Consider the following 25,728-nt stretch of genomic DNA (forward strand, 5'->3'; position numbering starts at 1 on the left):
ACAAACACGGATGCAAAAGTATGCACATATAAGGATACACATCATAGAAAAACAGTTTGGAATAAGCAAAGCAAGAGCACTCACGAAGACAGGAAGTGTCGCTGAAGAGGTCACAGATGTGTGATGAAAGATTTCCAGACAATGGACATGAGTTAGAATAAGAAAAGTAATAAACGAGTAAAGAACAAATATAGAGTGTGTGTGTTTATTTGGCAAAAGAAAATGACCATCCTGAAATACAACAATGTATATATATATATATATATATATATATATAAATAATAAATATTAGGGAATAAATCCAAATTTACAGGGAAAAAATCAGATTTAGGATTAAATCGATTTTATAGTAAAATATTATAAAATATTATTCGAGACAAAACCACTATTTTGCAAAACAAACAGGAAAGACTTAATTAATACATAAAATTTTAATAAATAGTCAAAAAAACCGCCACTACAATCGTTTCTTGTCTTGATCGACAATCTTCAGGTGGACTTCCAATAATTCAGTGTCATTACTTCATAATTTGACACTGAATTATTGGAGTCCACCTGAAGATTGTCGATCAAGACAAGAAACGGTTGTAGTGGCGGTTTTTTTGACTATTTATTAAAATTTTATGTATTAATTAAGTCTTTCCTTGTTTGTTTTGCAAAATAGTGGTTTTGTCTCGAATAATATTTTATATATATATATATATATATATATATATATATATTGATAGATATACATATACTTGAAGAAATACCCGGTGTAGCCAAAGTTAAAGAGAATAATGAAATTTTAAAATGGTGCCTCGATTACGCAGGTCTCAACTGCTTGTAGCTTAGACACCAAATTTGTTCATTAATAACTCTGCAACCCATGCCAGCATGGAACACAGATGTTAACTGAAATGTTAAAAGAAAGTTCTCAACTCATATTTGTACATAAAGTAAATATATGTAATTCAAAAACACGTTTTGTGTAGCTTATTTCGTAACCAAAAAACAGGTACAGATTATAAACAATGGAAGGCCGATTTTGGTGATTAAGTAGAGAGCCAATCCGATGATAAATTTGATCTTGGATCTTGAAAGTTTGCATGAATCTTAGCTCAGTAAATCTCTTGTGGCTCCAAATGATGTCATTTGTAGAGCAATGTTATATTGTCTAACTTTGCTTTGGAAGTGCTTGGAATCTTGGTCAGTTGATGACAACAGTTTCTTCAGTAGCTCTGGTGGTTAGGAGATTGCAGGGAGTTTAACATTTCCATCACTGCAGCACAGTGCAAGTGTCTCTCCAGGCCACTTCCTTGCTTTACAATGTATGCACTCAGTTGTCATTGCACCAATGAAAACTCTAGTGTCATCTGCATAATGAACTGCTGGATCATAATGGAAAGCTGCTTCATAGCAGTTGCTTCGCTGAGCTGTTGCAACTGCTCTTCATTCTGCAGTGGAGATCCTATTCCTTGTCAGCTGTGCATCACTTTGAGATGCTCTGGCTTTTGTAGTGCACAATCTGTTCGTTTCTTGGTATGCTTCTCTTTCTGCATCTCTCTCTCTTTCTCTGGACAGAGACATTCTTTTGGCTGAGCTTGCCATTGTGGACAAATTTGACACTTTTTTTCTAGGCATGGTTATATACGTATACAGAAATACACAGGTGCAGAAGATAGTAAACAATGAAGATAATTGGGTAACAGAAATTATATTTCTTAATATGATGGGCAGAAAGAAAATAAGAAATGTTTACGAAAAATAAAGAATTGTATGGGTTGAAGCAAAATTTGTCATTTAGTGAACCAAAGAGCCAGTATCGAAGGAACAGAAAAATAGCCATTAACAACAGAAAATCACAAAACCATTGCAATAGTAAATAAGAAATTTTTAGAGAAATTAACGAAGTGTACAGATTGAAGTGAAATTTTTGAAGTTATTCTGTCATTAAATTATGAACTTATTTTATCAGATATTCCGTCAACAACAAAAAAATACAAAAAGTTGCAGAAGTAAATAAGCAACTTGTAGGCAAATTTAACGAAGTGTACAGATTGAAGTGAAATTTATGAAGTTACCTCTGTAAATAAATTATGTATGAAATTACTTTCATCAGTAACTGAAGAACTTCTTTCTGTCAGTAATTTGTTGTTGTCATTTGTAATTAGCAATTGAAAACTCACAGTGAAAACAATAGCGGATGAACTTAAAGTGAAAACAATACTGTCTGTAAAATGAAAGTGAAAACAAGAGAGTGAGATATGGAGAGAGGGGGAGACACAGAGAGCTAGCTAGTTAGACAAATAAGATAGATAGATAGAGAGATATAGAGTGACTGAGACAGATAGAGAGAGATGGCTAGAGAGATATAGACGTCACTGACACTAGAAAACCAGAAGTAAATATTTTTAAAAATTTTCAAAGATGTGAATCTAATATATAAAGCAATATTTTATAATTTTTAATGACCAATGGATGTAAGGGATACAATCAGTTTCTGAAATTTATTTTGCAAAGAGTTACCTCCCTTCTCCATGTAACCCAAGAACAGGTGTTTTCTGACCTCAGGGGGCCCATTAATCATTATGTGGAAAATTTTTAGAGTCTAAAACCATCCCAGAACATAAGTAAAGTATGTTCCCAGTTTGAAGAAAATCAGTTGAAAAATACAGCCATTATAATCTTTTACACAGAACAGTGTGTGTGTGTGTGTGTGGTGTGTGTGTGTGTGCGTGTGTGTGTGCACGTGTGTGTGTGTGTGTTGGAGTCGATTTTGCTCAAATCTTTGAACTGAGAAAAAGCATGGTTGAATTTGATCAGATCAGATTGAGGACTGCTCCTTTAAATGAAAACTTTACCTATCATTGTGCTTTTGCCATCCACTCAAGGAAACACATAGTAAGTTATCCACAAGCACTTGAGGAAACTGACTCCTCATCTTGTTCCATTTGCCAAAAGTTTGCAAGGCACCAGCAGGCCTCAAGAGACATATTTGTGTCTATAGAACATAATTACCACTTTATTTTACTGAACCCCCATTTGTCATTCACAACAGAATCCATCATCTACATATATATATATATATATATATATATATCATCCTTGTCACCATTTAATGCCCATGTTCCATGCTGGTATGAGTTGGATTATAGGTTGACTGGCTCCAATGGGTTCAAGGACTGCATCATACTCCAATGTCTGCCTTGGTATGGTTTCTATGGCTGGATGTCCTTCCTAGCACAGACCACCTTATGTTGTGTACAGGGTATATTTTTTGTACCACCAACACCATTGAGATTACTATGCAGTTCACAAGACAGTGAATTCTGAGGGAGTGGGGTTCAGCTTTATGCTAGGAAGTGAAGGGTTAAAGTATGAGAGAAAAGAAAAGCAGAGCAGGTTCTTGAAGTCGAGCTGCATGGTTATTCACATTTAGCAGGGGGAGGGAAAGAATGATTAGTAGTAGCTGTGAAGCTAAAGATATTAGAGATGAGGTAACCCCTCAAGGCATGAGGTGAATAGAAGTGGTGGGTGAGTTTAGAGATTTATGAGGAGCAAGAGACAAGGGTAAGGGATACAGTCTGTAACTGTAAAAAAACCTGGGTAGAGTTGAAGGGTGATAACTAATGAGTCATGTATTAGAGAAGGATTGATAGATGTGGAACTGGGTAGTGGGGGGAGCAGCAAGATAGTAATAAAACAGTTGACAGGGGGTGGGGGTCAAGAGAGAGAGAGATGTCAAGGTTGAGTAGACTGCAGAAGCAGAGAAATAGGTGTAGTACATGATGAGGTGTGGATCAATGTAACATGTAGATGGAGAATACAACAAACACAGTACTTCCAGAATTCAGTTTCAGTGAGGTGGGCGAGTCTTCTTGAGACCCTCACCAAACATCCCAATCCTTTGTAAGATCTTTTGAGAGATGGGAGACATTGGAGGAGGTGGCTTTGTGCCAGGTGATGGAAAGTGTATGAGAGAGGGTGAGAAACAGGTGTCTTGCTGTAGAGGAGATACATGGTTACACCAGTCAGAGGAAGACAGTAAGAGAGAGAGAGTGAGCTAGAATGAGAAAGTGTAAGAGAGATGTGGTGATATGCCAGGGCACTCAAGGTATGGGGGTAGGAATATAAATGAGATGGTAAAACATTGTTGAGGGTACATGAGTAGTGGACGTTAAACGATGATTGCTTTACATTATGAGGGTACATTATAAGCTGATTGTGAAGGAGTGCTGCTAAAGCAGTGAAATCTTGCATGCATTCATTTTCAACTCTTCACATTAATAAGGAGGGATGCAGCAGTTGGTGAAATCTCGGTATATAGAGTTGGGACAACAGGATAACTATGGCAGGGCAGTGAGGACAGGATTGGACTGCAGGAGTGGCGAAGGAGAGATAAGCACAGTGCATGAAAAGAGGAGATGTAGTTTGGTTTAGTGGGGCTGTTTGTTAACTTAATGTTACATGTGAGTTGGACACATAGTGCTCCAGGAAATCAGTTTCACTTTTGCTGAGGTGGGTGGGTCTTCTCAAGAACTTCATATTGCCAGGCATCTTGGTACATTGTCATCTCCATTAGGCCCAACATCTTAAGATCAGTCTTCACTACTTCATCCTATGTCTTCCTGGGCCTCCCTCTTCTGCAGGTGCCTTCCACTTTAAGCAATCAGCACTTCTTAATACAGCTATCTTCATTCATATGCATCACATGTCCAAACCAGCATAATCTTCTCTCTTGTATGCTGCATCTGATTCCTCTTATAACTCTCTCTGTAACTTTCATGACCTAGTTCAGCAGTTTGATACCTTCATAATTATTTCTATTAAGATATCACTTTTACCCTTGTAGCAGCTATTATACAACTACACCAGTCGTTGGGGATGACACCTTCCTGGATAACCAAATTAACTGTACGAGTGACTAGGTCATATCCTATTCCACCAAATATTTTAAGCATCTCAGCAGTCATTCCTGGTTGTCCAGGGGCTTTCCCTGTCTTTATATCCTTAAGTGCCTTTTCTAATATACTGCTATCAAATCTGATGGCTGGTCCTCGGTTGGTTCAATATTTGAAAGACTCTCCTTTTCCCATGCATTCTCCACATTTAGTAACTTTTCATAGTGGCACTTCCATGTCTCATTCTTTTCTGAATCACTAAGTGCAAGCATATTATCCATCTGCAAACATTTCTTATCCACAACATCTCTATTCTCTCTGATACACAGCTTTGCAATCTTAGACACCTCACACTTATGATCTCGCAGTAGAACATTGGCAAATCTCTTACTGACTGCTATTCCTTTTGCTATATAAACCTGTCACCTAGTTTCCCTTCTGGCTACCCAATATACTTCTCTGCTTTCACCATTTTTCCAGTCTTTCCAGGCCTGTCTCTTTGATTTTATAGTACTGTCTCCCTCCTTGTTCCACCTCCATGTCACCCTCAGCCTAGCTGAGACTTTGTACCAGCCACAGATTTGGTCTGTCGCCCTCAGTAGGTTGTCCTGTAAGGACTCCAATTGTCCTCTAAGCTAAACTCCTCCTCCTTCTCATCAGAAGCTTCCATTAGAAGCTTCCATTAGAATATCGGTAAATTCCTGTTAGTTTGCTGGGTCTTTGAGCTTCCATAACCTTCTTTTCCAGACTGGTTTATTTCTCTGAATCCTTTTAGCTCTAATTCTGAAGTCAATAACTAGTAACCTATGTTGGGTTGTACATTCCTCACCAGAGAAAGACTTTGCATTTGCAATCCGCCAGTCACATTGCCTAATGAGGATGTAATTAATTTGGCTTATGTGCCTACCAGATTAACAAGTGATAAAAGTGGTTGGCTTGGTAGTCTCTCAAGTCTGAGAAAGGTGATTCCACAATTTCTTGCTGAACAACCTGCATGGATGACAGCTTGGGCAAAGTTCAGAGAGCTCCTACCTCTGCTGGTGACAAAGGGCCTCTCGCTCAGAGTAAAAGGTAGACTGTATGATGCATGTGTACGAACAGCCATGCTACATGGCAGTAAAATATGGGTGGTGACTGCTGAGGAAATGCTTAAGCTCGCAAGAAATGAAGCCAGTATGCTCCGCTAGATGTGTAATGTCAGTGCGCATACATGATAGAGTGTAAGCACCTTGAGAGAAAAGTTGGACCTAAGAAGCATCAGTTGTGGCATGCAAGAGAGATGACCGCGCTGGTATGGACATGTGGTACAAATGGATGAGGACAGCTGTGTGAAAAAGTGGCTCATCTCTACAAATTTTCAGATATATATATGTGTGTAGCATTGGGATGTTCTAGCTTTACGTATATATATATATATTTCAATTTATTTTATTTACTGATTGATTTTTCAAATTGTTAATTTGCAAATATTATACTAATGTTTTTTCATGCAGAACTACATTTCATCAAAAACTTCCCAAAAATGAATGTTTTTGTATTCTAAATATAACTCAAAGAGGAGTTATTCTAAATATAACTCAAAGAGGAGAAAAAGAAAGAAAGCAGGTGGGAAAGGAAAAAAAGGGAAGAGATAAAGAAAGCAAACTGAATTTCAGTGATGAGCAATTTTTTGTTTCTTTGAAGATGTCACCAGCCTTAAACCCATTCCAATACGATAGTAAAGAACTAAATAAATAAATGGTGAATAGGAAGGGGGATACCCCTTCTCTCTCTCTCTCTCCCTCTACCTATCTGTCTGACTTTCTATATCTATCTATCTATCTGTCTTATCTATCTATATTTTTATCTGTCCATCTCCATTGTTATGGAACCTCATCCAAAAAAGCAAAATCAATGTTCTCTTCTAACCAACGCCCCACCCCTCCCCAAAAAACATCTGTTTTATATAAATGTTGTTTGTACATACACAAAATTTTATTTGGCAAGTTCGAGAAAGGAACAACAGCACTAATAATAATGAAGAAATAAAAAGTTTTTTCCAAAGACTTTTTTATCTCAACATATATATATATATATTATTGTATTTCGGAATGGTCATTTTGCCAGTTTAGCCAATAAAAACACACGCACTATATATTTGGTGTTACTTTGCTTCAGTGTTATTTATTTTTTACATTAATCTTAATCTTATTTCGGCCAGAGTTCTTTCGTCACACTCCTGTGACCGCATCAGTGGTCCTTTGTTTTCTTCTTTCTTATTTGTGTCTCTCCTTACTAACCGTCAACCATTCCGAAATACAACAATGTCTGTTTCAACACACGACTTCACATAAAAAATCTTGCACAACAAATATATAAACGTAATATATATATCTCTATATTATAATTCTGAAATGCGAAAAGTTTGTTTGTCTGGTTTTGGCATTGAGTACGGGTTAAAGGCCACTAGATCCCGTCGGATTGACTCCAAAATTTACAGGGACATGAAAAATGAGGTGAGAATGCGAGTGGGCTAGGTTAGAAATCCCCATCTTAAAAGGTGTCGTTGCTAGGGCCAAAAACGCACTTTGAAAAGTCTGCTCTCATTCTTTTATGTATCTGTCTTCCTCCATCACTCACTCTCTTTCCTCCCTTCCTTTCAATTTCTACCTATAATGTTGTTTCACAGTGTCTACCTCCCTTTCCTTAACTTTCTCTTTATAACGCCATTTCACAGCGTCCTATATCTCCCCCCCTCCCCGCCTTCGACAGCGCTTTCACACTCTCTCTCTCTATGTCTGTCTGCATTCATAGAGAGAATTATCATCGCCACCACAACCACACAATCATGAGAACAAATATTATGAATCAGATATTTACTGAGTTAATTTATATGTGTGTGTGTGTGTTCTATATATAAATACGTATATATAATGTATATATACAAAGTGTATATATCTGTATTTATGTATATCAAACATTTTAATACTTTTTGATAGTTATATATATTTCAAAAAAAAAATTATAAATATAAATTAATAATTTAAATTTTATATTTTATATATTTTGTATATTATATTTTTATTTTTATGTTTTGGTTTATGTTTTTCACTGTTTGATAATAGTGGTTTTATCTCTAATTTTATATATATATATATAATTTGTATACATTTGTATATATAATGCTTACACACACACACACATATATATATATACATATAATGCGTAAATATGTATATATAAGTGATTCTTTCTCATGACAGTAGACTCACCATGGCAAGCATTCAAAACTTCTTCATGATGGACGGCAACACATTGACGATTAAAAGGCTGGCGCAAATTTTTTAGCTTGATGTAACAGAGAATTCCTAAATACCCGCTCCTGTAAATTTTAATCCCCTTCCAGCCTCATTTAGACCCCTTTTCACATTTTGGTTAATATAACCCGATTTCATTCGGATCTACTCGGGCCACATTTTATAAGAGAAGAATTTTGTCCTAGAGGTTACGCCTTTTATTTGAGGAAAAAAATAGTTGCCATGCAAACTCGCCAGCACTTTTAACATAGGTGTGCATATTTTCAGCACAACCGACCACATGATGCACACATTATATATTTGCATGGCAACTATTTTTTTCCTCAAATAAAAGGCGTAACCTCTAGGACAAAATTCTTCTCTTATAAAATGTGGCCCGAGTAGATCCGAATGAAATCGGGTTATATTAACCAAAATGTGAAAAGGGGTCTAAATGAGGCTGGAAGGGGATTAAAATTTACAGGAGCGGGTATTTAGGAATTCTCTGTTACATCAAGCTAAAAAATTTGCGCCAGCCTTTTAATCGTCAATGTGTTGCCGTCCATCATGAAGAAGTTTTGAATGCTTGCCATGGTGAGTCTACTGTCATGAGAAAGAATCACTTCAAAACTTGGTGTTTACGAATTTTCTTTTACATCAAGTTCAAAATTTTACGCCAGCCGTTAAACTGTCACTACGTTGATGTCTCTCGTTAAGAAATGCCAGCCATGGTCACTATACTATCCTCAGATTCTATTCCTTCAAAATTTGGTTTCCAATATTTTATTATTTTTATTCAGCTCGCAAGCTCAACTGTCCCTTTTAAATGATAGTGTTTTGCTGTCTATCTTGAAGCAGACCTTTCCGTTGTCATTGCCTGATATCTATGAGTGATCTTTCAAAATATTTTTCTTTCACAACTTACTCAAGATCTTTTGTTGTTTATAAATGGGAGAGAGATAAAGAAAGATAGAGAGTAAGAGAAAGTGAGGAGAGTCCGAGAGAAAAGAAGAGTAAGAGAGTGGGAAAGTGAGAGAGAAAGGAGAGAGAAACAAAGAGGGAGAATTGGTGATAAAAAACAGATAGGAAGTAACAGAAGTAACAACACTCTTACCCGCGCGTAGAGCGGGCGACCTTTAGCTAGTCTATATATATAAGACTGAGAATTTTAACTTTTCCCCTAGGGCGATCCCACAGCAATATCATATCTTCTCCACTATTTCAGTATTACGTGTTAAAAGTGAAACAAAAACATCTCTCTATTGTAATGCAGACACTTTCACTTTAATACTGAAACTATTAAAGTGAATGTATTATATAACAGGGATGAACCATTAACAGTGGTCATCCATTTTGCTAGAAGAAGATCCACTATGGTCTTATATGCTACACCACTGGTTTTCAATTCATATTAATCAAATTAATATTCAATTTTTCACCCTTATTATGTGTGTGTGTGTGTGTGTGTGTGTCTGTGTATTAGCAATTCGTATAAAATTGCATCAATGACTTGAACTTGAATAAGTGGTTTCACATAAATGGGGATAAATTAAAAAGGTTTGTTGTTATTATTATTACTGTTTGACTATTGTAATCACGTTTGTTGGTTCCTCGTCAGGGAAACGTTGTTGTGTTGCATTTGTTAAATAATTGTAAACCGTAACCCTCCCCCTTTCGGAGAAGGGGCTTTGGTTATTGTTTAAAAATTGAATTGTGTCCCTGTTTGGGGAAATTGACAATATTTTCACCGTCTTTACGGAAGCATTTTTGTTAAAATGCCTTCGATAGAAGAAAGTCCAAAAATGAATTTTGGTGCAGCCATACACTTCTATACAAGAGGGAGGACAAGATCCAATTGATCAAAATTGCAAGAGATGGGCCTGTTACATATTTTGAGTATTGTTATCACTAACGATATCAAGATATAACTTTGTATTTTGTATTTTATGTGTAGATGTATATATATAGATGTACATGTAATACGTACACATATATATACACATATATACATGCATAATATATCTACCCATACACACATACGCACACACACACACACACACACACACACACACACATACATAGGGGCAGGTGTGGCTGTGTGGTAACAAACTACGTTCCAAACACATGGTCCTGGGTTCAGTCCCACTGTGTGGTGACTTGGCATGTGTCTTCTGCTGTAGCCTCAGACCAACAAAAGCCTTCTTAGTGGATTTTGTACATATATACAGGCATACATACATATATATACCCTTACATTTGAACCGGAATCTCAAAAACATTGTCCCCTTACATCTCATTCTCATTTCATTCCCAACACAGGGAAATAAAACTTACTTCTCACTACAGGACAATGGATGATGGTAACAGATATTTACCACATGCTACCTTATCAAGTGAAGTACATTGTCATCCACTTCACCTATAACCTTCATAGCGTACAGACAATTCAAACGACCCCACACCACTATACCACCACTGATACCTTCATCCTTCTAACTGTCTACTTTCTTATAAATACAACAGAATTCATTTCCAGCCATTCAACAGCTTGCAGTGCACCTGGAAAATGGTCAAAGAGTGTACTTCACCGATGCTAATGCTTCTCTATTGGCAGAGGAGCCAAGGGATAGCACACTCACTGCATTCTTCAAGTTTTGTCAAGTGGATCCATTTGTCAAGTGGATCATTTTCCTCTGTAGTTAATTCTGTAGATGACCTCAAAAACAAAGTCTTTCCCAACTTCACACAAAACTACCAAAATCACAATTGGCTGTGTGAAAGAGCAATATTAGCTCCAAAAAACGTAGCTGTTAACAGCTAATGCATTCTCTTCCCAGCACTATACACACTTACAAGTCTGTTGATACAATTCCAGATATAAATGAAGTTGTGAACTATCCTCCTGAATTTCTCAATTCATTGGAGCCTCCTCAACTACCTCCACACATATTAGCACTTAAAGTTGGGATTCCTGTAATGCTACTCCACAATCTGGAACCACCAACACTTTGCAATGGAACACGACTGGTAATAAAGATACCTTGCTGTATCCACAGATTACATTGTACTACACTTGGAATGGAAAAAAAATGGGCCCCACAGAAAGCAGGTCAAAATGTTCGTGGATACCCTGGCATTAAGTTTCACACTTGCCTTGGGCGAGTATACACAGTGCATCCCACTCAACAAGAGTGCTTCTACCTTCGTCTACTACTGCATGAGGTCAGAGGGCCAACGTCTTTCCAGGCCCTAAAAATCGTTCATGGACATGTCTGCACAACATACAGAGAAGCCTGCTATCGACAAGGTCTGTTAGAAGATGGTGCACAATGGGATGCAACTTTAGGAGAGGCTGCTTTATCACAATCACCTAAAAGTCTCAGGGCACTATTTGCAGTATTACTACAGGCATGTGAACTGTGTGATCCAGCCACTCTATGGCTCAAATATAGAGACAACCTGGCTGAAGACTTTCAGCGCGAAGCTTAACTGCTCTATCTTGACATGGAGGGTATCAGCAATGAAATCTATAACAAAACACTCATTGACATTGAAGGCAGAATTGCTAAACTGGGTGGAAATGAATTGTCGACGTATGGCCTGCCACAAGCATCCAGGTCAGGGTCAAATAGCCTTCCCACTGCTGTCATTCATGAAACAACCTACGACACTCAAGCGCTTTCAAAGTACATTGTTGAAAATAAACCTAACTTACTTCCGGACCAGCTGCAGGCCTACAGAACTATTCTTAACAGTGTACGCCAATGCGAGGGACAAATCTTCTTCCTCGATGCTCCTGGAGGGACATTTATTACAAAGCTTCTCCTTGCAGAAGTTAGGCAGCATCAGGACATTGCAGCAGCTGTAGCTGCAGCTACTTTGTTACCCAGTGGCAGGACAGCACACTCAACTTTTAAACTCCCTCTCAATTTAGCAGCATCCGAAATGCCTTCATGCAACATCAACAAAAGCTCTGATCAGGGACAAGTACTTAAAATGTGTCAGCTAATTGTCTGGGATGAGTGCACTATGGCTCACAAGGGAGCTTTGGAAGCATTAGAGCCCTGAAAGACATCCGAGACTGTCAGGCTCCAATGAGAGGTGTAACGCTTCTGTTGTCAAGTGATTTCAGGCAAACTCTTCCTGTCACTCCGAAAGGCACTAGAGCAGAGGAAGTCCAAGCATGCCTAAAGTCCTCTACCCTGTGGCATCATGTTACAATCCTCAGTCTCACCACTAACATGAGAGCTCAGCTACATGGCGACAAAATGTCCACAAAGTTTGCACAGGACATTTTGACACTTGGTGAAGGCAAGATGCCTCTTGATGCTGCAGGACAAATGGAAGTGTGGTCATTTTCCTCTGTAGTTAATTCTGTAGATGACCTCAAAAACAAAGTCTTTCCCAACTTCACACAAAACTACCAAAATCACAATTGGCTGTGTGAAAGAGCAATATTAGCTCCAAAAAACGTAGCTGTTAACAGCTAATGCATTCTCTTCCCAGCACTATACACACTTACAAGTCTGTTGATACAATTCCAGATATAAATGAAGTTGTGAACTATCCTCCTAAATTTCTCAATTCACTGGACCCTCCTCAACTACCTCCATACATATTAGCACTTAAAGTTGGGATTCCTGTAATGCTACTCCACAATCTGGAACCACCAACACTTTGCAATGGAACACGACTGGTAATAAAGAAAATGAGGTCACACGTTATCGAGGTGATCATTCTTTCTGGATGTGGAAAGGGTGATGATGTTTTTATTCCAAGATTTCCTCTTACTCCATCTGGAGCAGAAATTCCATTTACATTCAGAAGACTGCAATTCCCCCTTCGTGTCAGCTTCGGATTGATCACTGACAGAGATGGTGAATCTAGGATAACACCACCAAATGAAATAAAAAATTAAATTAAAGACAAGACTATTGTCTATAAAGTATACAATGTAGAGAAAGAAAAAAAGATTTGAACACCTGGAGGAAAGCACCATCGAAAAGTGTCTTGGTGCAACTATGAAAGATATCTAACCAGAGGCAATAAATTGGCCACAATAGAAGCAACGTTCGAGTCAACGGAGCGTGCAAGGGAGTACTTGACTCGAGCCTTGCAAAGTGGAAATATTTTATCTTTACCTTTATATCTGGGACGTAGGACGTCCCGGATAAAAATTAAAAAGTCCCCCCAGAAGTAGAGGTAGGCTGGATTGTAGCCACACTTCTATACAAGAGGGAGGACAAGATACAATTAATCGAAATTGCAAGAGACGGGCCTACAATTCCAGTCTGTTATATATTTTGAGTATTGTTATCACTAGCGATATCAAGATATAACTTTGTATTTTGTATTTTATGTGTAGATGTATATATATATAGATGTACATGTAATATGTACACATATATATACACATATATACATGCACTAGGACTATCACCCGGCAACGACAGGTCATAATGCTAGTATATATATATATATATATATATATATACATATAGTTGATCCAAACATGAAAACACAAAGAGAAAACACAACAACGCGAGGATGTGGAATAAGAATAGTATTATTGGACACTCAGGAAAGGAAAGAAAGGAGGATTTAGCGTTTCAAGTGGAGCTCTTCATCAGAAATATAAAAAAAGGAAATAACCAAGGAAGAGAAGACGGAGGAAAAAAAAAAATCGCCAATGATACACACGTAGTCACATATATATCATCATCATCATCGTTTAGCATCTGCTTTCCATGCTGGCATGGGTTGGACGGTGCAACTGGGGTCTGGGAAGCCAGAAGGCTGCACCAGGCCCAGTCTGATCTGTCAATGTTTCTACGGCTGGATGCCCTTCCTAACGCCAACCACTCTGTGAGTGTAGTGGGTGAATTTTACGTGCCATCGGCACAGGTGCCAGATGAGAATGGCCTACGGATGGTGCTTTTTACATGCCACCGGCACGGAGGCCAGGCAAGGCTGGCAACGGCCACGATCGGATGGTGCTTTTTACATCCCACCAGCATGGAGGCCAGTCGGGATGGGGCTGGCAACGTTCGGATGGTTCTCTTACATGGCACCAGCGCTGGTATCACAGCTACAATTTCCATTGATGTTGATCGATTTCGATTCTCACTTGCCTCAACAGGTCTTCACATGTAGAGTTTTGTGTCCCAAGAAGGAAAGGTATGCATAAGTGGACTGGCTACATCCCAGGTAAAGGCCACGGGTAATGGTCTCACTTGTCCTGCCAGGTCTTCTCACGCACAGCATACTTCCAAAGGTCTCGGTCTCTAGTCATTTCCTCGGTGAAACCTAAAGTCCGAAGGTCGTGCTTCACCACGAGAGGCCTTTTGTCACCAGCAGAGGAAGGAGTTCTCTGAACTTTGCCCAGGCTATTCTTACTCTAGCAGTTACACTTTCAGCACACCCACCCCCACTACTGACTTGGTCACCTAGGTAACCTTGAATGTGGCAGAAGTTGGTCTCTGTGCATTTTCAGTGTTTATTGCTCCTGAGCATCTGCCACATACAAAAACTATTTTCCTAGTTAGCCTTCCTTTGACATTGCTGCACCTCTTAGCTTACACTTGGTGCGAGTTTCTACCTACGCCTTTTCTACAGATCGAGCAGGGCCATCTAACTGAAGGCATTTGTGATTTGTCTACCTTCCTACTTATTAGGACTTTGGTTTTAGCTAGGTTGATTCTAAGGCCCCAACCTCTACCTTGAATTTTTCAGTGTACTCGTTGCCAACCCTCACCTTACTTACAGCGTCCCTGTACATGGCTCGCACAGCTCTCAGTAACCATTCATCTATCCCTACTTTCCTCATTGACCACCAGATAAGGGATCTGAGACCCTGTCGAAGGCTTTCTCCATGTCAACGAAAGCCAGGTACAAGGGCTTATCTTTAGCTAGGTATTTCTCCTGCAGCTGTCTTACCAGGAATATAGCATCAGTGGTACTTTTCCCTGGCACGAAACCAAACTGCATCTCATCTAAACTAACTCTCTCTCTAATTAGTTGAGCTATGACCCTCTCCGTAACCTTCATTACCTGATCCAACAGCTTGATATCCCTGTAATTATTTGTATCTAGGGTGTCACCCTTACCTTTGTAGCAGTTGACTATTAAGCTGCTACACCAATCATTGGGAATGACTCCTTCATGTATCACCTGGTTAACTATACGGATTACTAGGCTATAGCCGACACTACCAGATATTTTGAGCATCTCTGCAGTAATTCCTGATGGGCCTGGGGCTTTCCCTGTCTTCATGCGTCTAATTGCCTTAACTACCAAGGAACTGTCAACTCGGATAGCTGGACCCTCTGTTGGGTCAACATTCGGCAGACTCTTTATTCCATTCATTTTCTTTATTCAGCAACCTTTCATAGTGGCGTCTCCAAACCTCTCTCTTTGCATCCTCATTTAGCGCAAGTAAACCATCATCCATGCAAACACATTTCTCTCCTACCACATCACGATTCTCTCTCACACACTGTCTTGCAACACAAAATACCTCAAGTCTTCCATCCTCACGGCACAGAACATTGGCAAATTTTTTCTTATCTGCTTCTCCTCTGGCTAAATACACCTGCCTCCTAGCTTCCCTTCTGGCAGTCTGATACACTTCCCTGCTACCACCGTTCTTCCAGTCCTTCCAAGCCTGTTTCTTTTGTCTAATAGCCCTGTCAACAATATTGTTCCACCACCATGCTATTTTGGGTCTTGAGGGAACTTTGCACCAACCACAGATCTGGTCAGTGGCTCTCAGCAGGTTGTCCCTTAGAAACCTCCAGTTGTCTTCTACCCCATGTGAAGCTATATCCCCTTCTATTTCGTCAAAGGCTTCAAGTAATATGTCTCTAAATCTCTGTCCATTCGCAGGATCTTTAAGCTTCCAGACCCTTCTTCTCTATGTTGGTCATCTTCTGGTCTTCCTCTTAGTCCTGATCCTAAAGTCACTAACTACCAGTCTATGTTGCGGGGTAAATTCTTCGCCTGGGAAGGTTTTGGCATTTATAAGCAGCCATCTTTCCCTTTTTCTGGCAAGGATGTAGTCAATTTGGCTAGTATGTCGGCCCGATCGGTAGGTGACTAGGTGGCTGGTAGGTTTCCTGAAGTTAGCGTTGCAAACCATAAGATCATTCGCATCGCAGAACTCCAGCAACCTGGTTCCCTCCTCATTGCGGGAACCATAACTGTAGCCTCCATGTACGCCCCCAGCATGTTGTCCAACATGCCCATTGAAGTCACCAGCCACAAAGAGAAGGTCCCTGTCGTTCATCAACACGTTAGTCTGCAGTAGGGTGTCATAGAATCGGTCTTTCTGTCCATAGGGTAGCCTTGGCTGAGGGGCATAGGCTGATATAATGGTCGCTAATGAAGCACTAATCTAATCTTAAGTATTCTGTCACATACTCTGACTACCTCAATTACCTTATCTACCCATTTCTCAGCAAGAAGTATACCCACACCCCCGACCCCGTCAGTGTTCCCAGCCCAGAAAATCTTGTACCTGTGTTCTTTGCCTGTGAGGAACCTAGCAGAACCTCCTCTCCACCTCACTTCTTGAATGCAGCACATATCAACACATCTCCATTCAAGCAAATCAACAATCTCGCCAGACCTACCTTTCAGTGTGCCAACGTTGAGGATGTGGGAGGTATAGGCTCTAGACACCTTGGGACAGGGGACAGTAGCTTCATGTACCTGAAAAGAAAACTCGCATTTGGCAGGATTCATAGACAAACAATAGACTTAAGTTCAAACCGCGTACACTACACTATCATATTTTGCAATGTATGATCACTACCTTATATAGCAGGGGTGGGGGTGGCGTAAGACTTTTGAAGTGTACATGGGAGATAACCAAGGATGACAAAATTGAGACTTCCTGTAAAGGTGCAGTGGGTGGGAGGGCGGGTGTACCGTGAAAAGAGATAGGAAGACAGACAGTGTGAAGAGATAGAGATAGAGAAAAACATAGTGAGACAGAGAGGGGGGGTCGTGACCCGCGAAAACTAGCAGCCATGAAGGGGCGCCTCTCATCTCTTGGAAAAGGAATATTTCGTTGTAGGTATTAAGAGACATGATTGAGAGAGAGATATGTTGCAGATTTAGGGGAGATGCGTGAGCTAAATTTATCTTAGACATCGATAAGTAAGAGGAACTATAGAATTATATATATTTCTTTACTGCCCACAAGGGGCTAAACATAGAGGGGACAAACAAGGACAGACGAACGGATTAAGTCGATTACATCGACCCCAGTGCGAAACTGGTACTTTATTTATCGACCCCGAAAGGGTGAAAGGCAAAGTCGACCTCGGCGGAATTTGAACTCAGAACATAGCAGCAGACGAAATACCGCTGAACATTTCGCCCGGCGCGCTAACATTTCTGCCAGCTCATCGCCTATATTATTATATATATTTAACACGAGACATGAGGCTGAAATAGACAGAGCAAAACAGAACAGAGATAAGCTAAAAAGGTTAAAAAATTGCGCAGAAATAATACTAGGTAGTTAACAGGTTGAATTTAAAGAAATGCTTATCTGTGGTTCATCTTTTCCGTTCGTAGTTTACAGCAAAAGCCTTGAATCGAAAATGGGGGAGCTATAATGCATGCGTTAGTTTATATAGGGTGGTGGTGGAGGGGATGTAGGAAGTCCTGTCGAGTGATAATCGAAAGAGATAGGGAGACAGACAGATAGAGATAGAGAAAAACATAGCTATCTCTATCTCTTCACACTGTCTGTCTCCCTATTGGGCATGTCAGATGGCAATCCAGTATTTTCCATGGTGTTCACGGGGGCCCTGGAATTAGTTCCAAAAACAAAGAGGGAACTAGGCTACTAGTTCTCTGGTGCCTGCAACCTATTAATCTGCAACACTAAGTTCAGGAAGCCAGACAGCCACCTGATAACCTATCAATCAGGCAACTTTGCTAGCCAGATTGATTTCATCCTCACCAGACAGCAGGATGCAGGGTTGCTCTTAAATACAAAGACCCTCCCTGGTGAAGAATGTACCCCCCAGCATAGACTAGTTATTAGTGATTTTAGACTCGAGGCCAGAAGGATGCCAAGAAGCAGAACAATCCAGAAAAGAAGGATTTGGAAGCTTAAGAACCCTTCACATGGTCAGAGATTTAAGGACATCCTCACTGAGAAATTTGATGAGAGGTAGGAGGAGCTACAGATTTTGGACATAGAGGGTAACTGGAAATTCCTATGGGACAGCTTACTGAGTGCCACAGACCAAATATGTGGCTGGTGCAAAGTCCCTTCCAGACCTTGAGTAAGGTGGTCATGGAATACGGTAGTCAAGGCCATTAGAGGAAAAAAACAGGAAGAGTGGGGGTAGCAGGGAACTGTACCGGATAACCACAAGGGAGGCTGGGCAACAGGTATACATAGCAAAGAGAGAAGGAGAAACGAAGAAGTATGCCAATGTTCAGCGACGTGAGGACCAACAAACTGAAGTATTTCAGATTGCAAGACAGTGTGTGAGAGAAAAATGTGATGTCACAGGAGAGAAATGTGTCTGCATGGATGACGGTACACTTGCTTTTAATGATTCTGAAAAGAAAGAGGCTTAGAGAAGCTATTATGAAAGGCTGCTAAATGTGGAGAATGAATGGGAGGAGGAAAGCCTGCCAAATGTTGACCCAGCAGAGGGACCAGCACCCTGGTAGATAAAGCAATTAAGGATATGAAGTCAGGAAAAGTCCCCGGCCCATCAGGAATCACTGCTGAGATGTTTAAAATATCTGGTGATGTCGGTCATGGCCTAGTTAACCATATTGTAAACCAGGTAGCTCATGAAGGAATCATACCCAATGACTGGCACAGCAGCACCATAGTCAAGTGCTACAAAGGTAAAGGTGATGCTTTAGATAGAAATAACTACAGGGGATTCAAAGATCAGGTGATGAAGGTCACGGAGAGGGTCATAGCCCAACTAATTAGGGAGAGAGCCTGCTTGGATGAGATGTAGTTTGGTTTTGTGCCAGGGAGAAGCACCACTGATGCTATATTCCTGGTACAGCAACTGCTGGAGAAATACCTAGCCAAAGATAAGCCCATATACTTGGCTTTTGTTGACTTGCAGAAAGCCTTTGACAGGGTCCTCCGATCCCCTATCTGGCGAGTGATGTGGAAACTGAGGATTGAAGAGTGGTTAATAAGAGCTGTACAGGCCTTATACAGTGATGCCGTTAGTAAGGTAAGGGTCGGCAATAAGTATAGTGAAGAATTCCAGGTAGAAGTAGGGGTTCACCAAGTTTCAGCCTTCAGTCCCCTATTATTCATCATAGTCCTCCAGGCAATAACAGAGGAATTCAAGACGGGCTGCCCCTGGGGGCTCCTCTATGCTGATGACCTTGCTCTCATAGCAGAATCACTACCAAAACTAGAGAAGAAATTTCAGGTGTGGAAGCAAGGTTTAGAATCAATGTTGCAAAAACCAAAGTTCAAGTAAGTAGGAAGGCGAACACATCACAAACCCCTTCAGGTAGATGGTCCTGCTTGATCTGTAGAAAAGGTGTAGGTAGAAACACCATAAGATGTACCCAGTGTAAGCTATGGATGCATATGAGGTGCAGCAACATTAAAGTAAGGTTAACCAGGAATATAGCTTTTGTATGCGGCAGCATATCAAGAAGTGATGCAGTACGACCATTTCAAGCGACTCCATTTAATTGAACAGAAACAAGAAACATAGGAAAGTCCAAAGGAAAAGGAAGAAGGAGGGAAAAAAATTACCAACAGTCGACAGGTAGTTACATTTTGGAATGACCAGAAGTAGAAGAACTAAGAGAAAGTGCTTTCTGGGACAGGGGAATGTGAGGACCAGTTGATATCTGTGTATATGTGCACGCACGCACAGGTGTGTGTAGTGGCTTGTGTTTGTGTGTGTGCATGATAGCATGTGTGCGTGTGATGGTAACTGTGTGTGGTATTAACTGTTCACATATGTTTGTGTTTGTGTGAGTAGTCCGTGTGTGTATGTTAATGTCATAGTGAGAGGTCAGCACCTATAATAAAAGGTATGTGTATGGGTGGATAGGTGTGTAAATGGAATAGTCAATAGTGAGTGGGGGCAATCTGAAATGTGAGTGTGTGTACCTATCTCTGTGCCATTCTGTTGTTCCCTCTCTCAGTATATGTGTGCCTTGTGTGTGTGTGTATATATATATATATCAAAATAAGCAACAGGATATCAAGAAGTGATGCAGTATGACCGTTTCAAGCAACTCCATTTAATTGAACAATGCAATCATTACATCAATTTAAATGCAGTGCTATAATCAGCTGCACAAATAAATAGAATTTTAACCAGTTGGACACATTGATTGATTCTAGTTTCAGCTTGTGAGCTGTGGCCATGCTGGGGCACCGCCATATATATATTAATATAATTTTTTTCAAATACTTTAAAAGAGCAAGAAGATGGAAGAAATTCATGTTATATATAATATACCTACATATGCAAGTACATGTAACTAGGTTTTTTAGTACGTACAGGTAACACACAAACACACACATATATATATATATAGTATATTAAGCTTATCACTCCTGTGTGTGTGTGTGTATGCATACATTCGCATACACATATATACCCGAACACATTTACACACACACGTGAGTATGTATGTGTATATATATATATATATATATACACACACACACGTGTGTGCGTGTGTGTAAATGTGTTCGGGTATATATGTGTATGCGAGTGTATGCACACACACACAGGAGTGATAACATGCCATCTGGTTTGACAGCGAGCGAGTCTGTACTTGATGCTCGAAATAGCAGCCAAATCTCCCCCTCATTCAACTGACTTGAAAAGAAAGGGGTAAATTAATGTAGTCCTAGCTACAAAATGACCAAAAGGAAAACGATGAGGGTGGTCAGTCAGAGTCGGAACACCTTTACATGTAGGACTGTTCTGTCAGGATAGTCCTCCAGTTAAACAACAACCACGACAACAGCAAATTTTCGGTACTTGTCTATTGTCGTGGTCCCGGTTTCTCACACGCGAGTTCGCGCGCGCGCGCGCACCAGACATAGGTACTCGATACTCGAGATCCTACGAGGTGACTTGCGCATGCGCAGTGCGATTCGCGCATGCGCGTTAAACCCCCCCCCTAAAAAAAAGGTGTTGGATTTCACTAAAAATATATGTGTTGTGTGTGTGTGTGGTGTGTTATATAACATTTTCAATTTACACAAAAAAATACATAGTCGCTTTCCTCGCGGATTAAGATAAATGAATTAATTACTATTTTACAGAATAAAATTAATGAATTAATTATATAAATTAATAATTCTTGAAAATTAATTTATTAATAATATTTTTTGAACAAAGTAAATAATTTAATAAAACTTGGTTAATAATTTTTTTTACACAAACGCGAACGTATATAATTTGTGAAACTTTTTTTTTTTTTACAGACGTATATAATTTGGTAAACTTAATGAATTAATTTCTTCTCATCATCATCATCGTTTAACGTCCGTTCTCCATGCCAGCATGGTTGGACGGTTCGACCGGGGATCTGGGAAGCCAGAAGGCTGCACCAGACTCCAGTCTTATCTGGCAATGTTTCTACAGCTGATGCCCTTCCTAACGCCAACCACTCCGAGAGTGTAGTGGGGGCTTTTTACATGCCACCCGCACAGGTGCCAGGAGAGGCTGGCAACGGCCACGGTCGGATTGGTGCCAGTCGAGGCGGCTCTGGCATCGGCCACGATTCGGATAGTGCTTTTACGTACCACAGTCCAGGGGTCCTGGCATTTGCGGGTGCCACCACTTGCCCCAACATGTCTTCGCAAGCAAAGGGGGTTGGCGTGGGTGCCTGTCATGGGAGGAGGTTCGATATCAACTTCGCTTGCCTCAACAGGTCTTTGTGTATAAATGTATAAATTTTTCGCACTAAATTCTGTCCGTAGAATTTATCAAAAAACGCACAAAATTATTCCGTAGAATTTTCAAATTAAAAAACGCAAAATTAATATATTTTTGAAATTGCAAATTATTTAGAATATAAAAAAAATGAAGTTAAATTTTAAAATAAATGTCATATACTTATACTCTGTAAGGTGCTGTGTTCACACTTCAATTTACTTTTCTAGAAATGTTGCTTTTCTAATTGAAACAATTTTTCTCAATCTCCATTTAAAAGTCCATAATGCCTCTTGAGCCATATCAAAATGAACAACTTTGAATTACGCGGCGGCGGTGGTGGTGTGAGGTTCTAATTTTTTTTCTGATCTCTCTTTGCCCCCTCTTTATCTCAGTTGTTCATTCCGCTAGATTAGAAAAAAATTTTCGCGCCCAATTTTTATTGTCGCGGGAAAAGATGAACGATTAAAATAAATATATCTTAATTGTAGTGTGACGATAAAGTATATATTTCTGATGACAAAATAATATTATCTTTTTCAAAAACATCCCAAATTTACACACTAGATATATCGTGTAGGTTTAAGAAATATATATATATATCTTATCATATATATATATATAAATATAAGAGAATGAAAATCTTTCATCTGTCTCCCCACCACACCTCCATTAGGGGGCAAAGAGAGATCAGAAAAAAAATTAGAACCTCACACCACCACCACCACCGCCGCCGCGTAATTCAAAGTTGTTCATTTGATATGTCTCAAGAGGCATTATGGACTTTTAAATGGAGATTGAGAAAAATTGTTTCAATTAGAAAAGCAACATTTCTAGAAAATAGTAAATTGAAGTGTGAACACAGCACCTTACAGAGTATAAGTATATGACATTTATTTTTAAATTTAACTTCATTTGTTTTATATTCTAAATAATTTGCAATTTCAAAAAATATATTAATTTTGCGTTTTTTAATTTGATAAATTCTACGGAATAATTTTGGCGTTTTTGATAAATTCTACGGAAAGAATTTAGTGCGAAAAATTTATACATTTATACACAAAGACCTGTTGAGGCAAGCGAAGTTGATATCGAACCTCATCCACGACAGGCACCCACGCCAACCCCCTTTGCTTGCGCGAAGACATGTTGGGGCAAGTGTGGCACCCGGCAAATGCCAGGACCCTGGACTGGTGGTACGTAAAAAGCACTATCCGAATCGTGGCCGATGCCAGAGCCGCCTCGACTGGCACCAATCCGACCGTGGCCGTTGCCAGCCTCTCCTGGCACCTGTGCGGGTGGCATGTAAAAAGCACCCACTACACTCTCGGAGTGGTTGGCGTTAGGAAGGGCATCCAGCTGTAGAAACATTGCCAGATAAGACTGGAGTCTGGTGCAGCCTTCTGGCTTCCCAGATCCCCGGTCGAACCGTCCAACCCATGCTGGCATGGAGAACGGACGTTAAACGAGATGATGATGAGAGAAGAAATTAATTCATTAAGTTTACCAAATTATATACGTCTGTAAAAAAAAAAAAGTTTCACAAATTATATACGTTCGCGTTTGTGTAAAAAAAATTATTAACCAAGTTTTATAAATTATTTACTTTGTTCAAAAAATATTATTAATATTAATTAATTTTCAAGAATTATTTAATTATTATAATTAATTCATTAATTTTATTCTGTAAAATAGTAATTAATTCATTTATCTGTAAATCCGCGAGGAAAGCGACTATGTAATTTTTTTGTGTAAAATTGAAAATGTTATATATACACACACACACCACACACACACACAAATATTTTAGTGAAATCCAACACCTTTTTTTAGGGGGGGGGGTTAACGCGCATGCGCGAATTCTGCACTGCGCATGCGCAAGTCACCTCGTAGGATCTCGAGTATCGAGTACCTACGTCTGGTGCGCGCGCGCGCGAATTCGCGTGTGAGAAACCGGGACCACGACAATAGACAAGTACCAAATTTTCTTTTATCAAAAGTAATGGAAATAAAAAACAAAAACGAGTAGTAATCCTTGAACTCACCAAGGGAGTATAACCAGACGTATCCGTGGCATTGGCCGTACAACCATATCGCTGTTTCTCTAGTTTACGCCGAACCCCTTCAATGTCCCCAGTCACAGCATCATTCCATAAACCTCTTTCGAAATCTAATTCTGGTAAAGTTTGATGTAACGAAGGTTGTAACGACTGACTCTGGCAACACACATGGTTTTCGGCACTTGATAACCTTTGAAAGTTACTGTTATTACTATTAACAGTGGTGGAACTAGTTTTACTGTTGTTTGTGTTGTTTTGTAAACAATTGCAGGAGTGGAAGTTGTTCATGTTGGTCTACAGACACCGTCTTAATGGGCGGTGTTCAATGAATTATGCTTCTTAAGACATTTTCATCCGACTGTCGCTTTTAAAGAAGTGGAAATAGTGATTAATTTTTGTTGTGTTTGTGATTGTGCTTTTATTTTTCTCTCTAAATTTAACATTTGAAGTTCAAATAAGCTAATCAATCTCTTTGCGATAGCTCGATCTACTAGAAATACAAACTGTATCTCTCTAATATTGTATGTCCTCTGAAATGCGATAGAGACAACCTTACAAAAGTAAGGACATTATGTGATAAGGTGAAAACACGGATTAACCACGGTTAGACTTAGATCGTAGATTTGCTCGATCAAGAATAACCCAGGATTAAAAGGCAACAAGGACTGCGTGATGTAACTTATGTTAAATAGCAACAAGCGAAGTTACGGACCGCCCCTCTCTCTCTCTCTCTCTCCCTCCCTCTAGATAGACAGACAGATAGATAGACAATAACGTCTCGTTATTTAGTGAGATGAAAAACCTCGATTAACTAAGTCGCAAATAAACCTGCGTGTGTGTTGTGTGTGCGCGCGTGGAAAGACGACTGAGAGAAGAAGTGAATATTTGAATGAACGGATCTTTTCCTTTTGAACGGCACTTTGTAACATAATTTCTAGGTAACTAAAAAGTTTAAAACTTCGTATACTGGTAGAATGTGTTTATAAAACATCATTTTCTCTTGGCTTTATTGAGAAAATTCTATAGGTTGTAACATACTTCGTCTTTAATTTCGAGCATTTCGGCAATTTTAACCAATCGCTGACGTCCATTTAGGTAAATAACATTCTATGCATAATGAATATGTCCCTCATTTAAGAAACAGATTGGGTTTATTTACATTTGTGAAGAAAAAAGATACCCTTCCCCAACCCCTAACCCTAACCCTAACTAACCCTAAATCTAAAATAGATTGAAATGCAATAGATCGATACTAGAGCCATAATTATAGGTGACATTTTCATTTGACACCGCTAGAAAAAAAAATCCCATTTTCCGTAGCGGTGTCGTATGAAATTGTTATCGTGCATTTTTCATCAAGGATCAAGTGTCGAAGAAAAACTTCATGGTGGGCACTGGTTCTTGTTGCAGCATTTGGCCTTTGCGTCTCACAACCGACAGGCCAAAACGATCTAACGTTACATTCGGTCAGATCTCTTTACGCCTTGACATTAATCTTCGTCGAGACTTTCAATGGGTTTTTATCATTGCTGACATTCAGCATCCTATTTTAGGTGCGGATTTTCTAAGTAATTTTGATTTATTGGTAGATGTC

The 25,728-nt window shown here is 39.5% G+C and overlaps 1 protein-coding gene across 1 annotated transcript in view; it reads right to left on the minus strand.

The window, feature by feature from the left end:
• The window catches only part of LOC118767104, an 86,639-nt gene extending 61,813 nt beyond the window's left edge, over positions 1–24,826 (minus strand). The window contains exon 1 of the mRNA XM_036511162.1: positions 24,120–24,826. Within this exon, the coding sequence (XP_036367055.1) occupies positions 24,120–24,422 (303 nt within the window). The 5' untranslated portion in view covers positions 24,423–24,826. The remainder of the gene's footprint in view (positions 1–24,119) is intronic.
• Positions 24,827–25,728: the final 902 nt, after the last annotated feature.

Source organism: Octopus sinensis, linkage group LG19, assembly GCF_006345805.1.
Source record: "Octopus sinensis linkage group LG19, ASM634580v1, whole genome shotgun sequence".
NCBI lineage: Eukaryota > Metazoa > Mollusca > Cephalopoda > Octopoda > Octopodidae > Octopus > Octopus sinensis.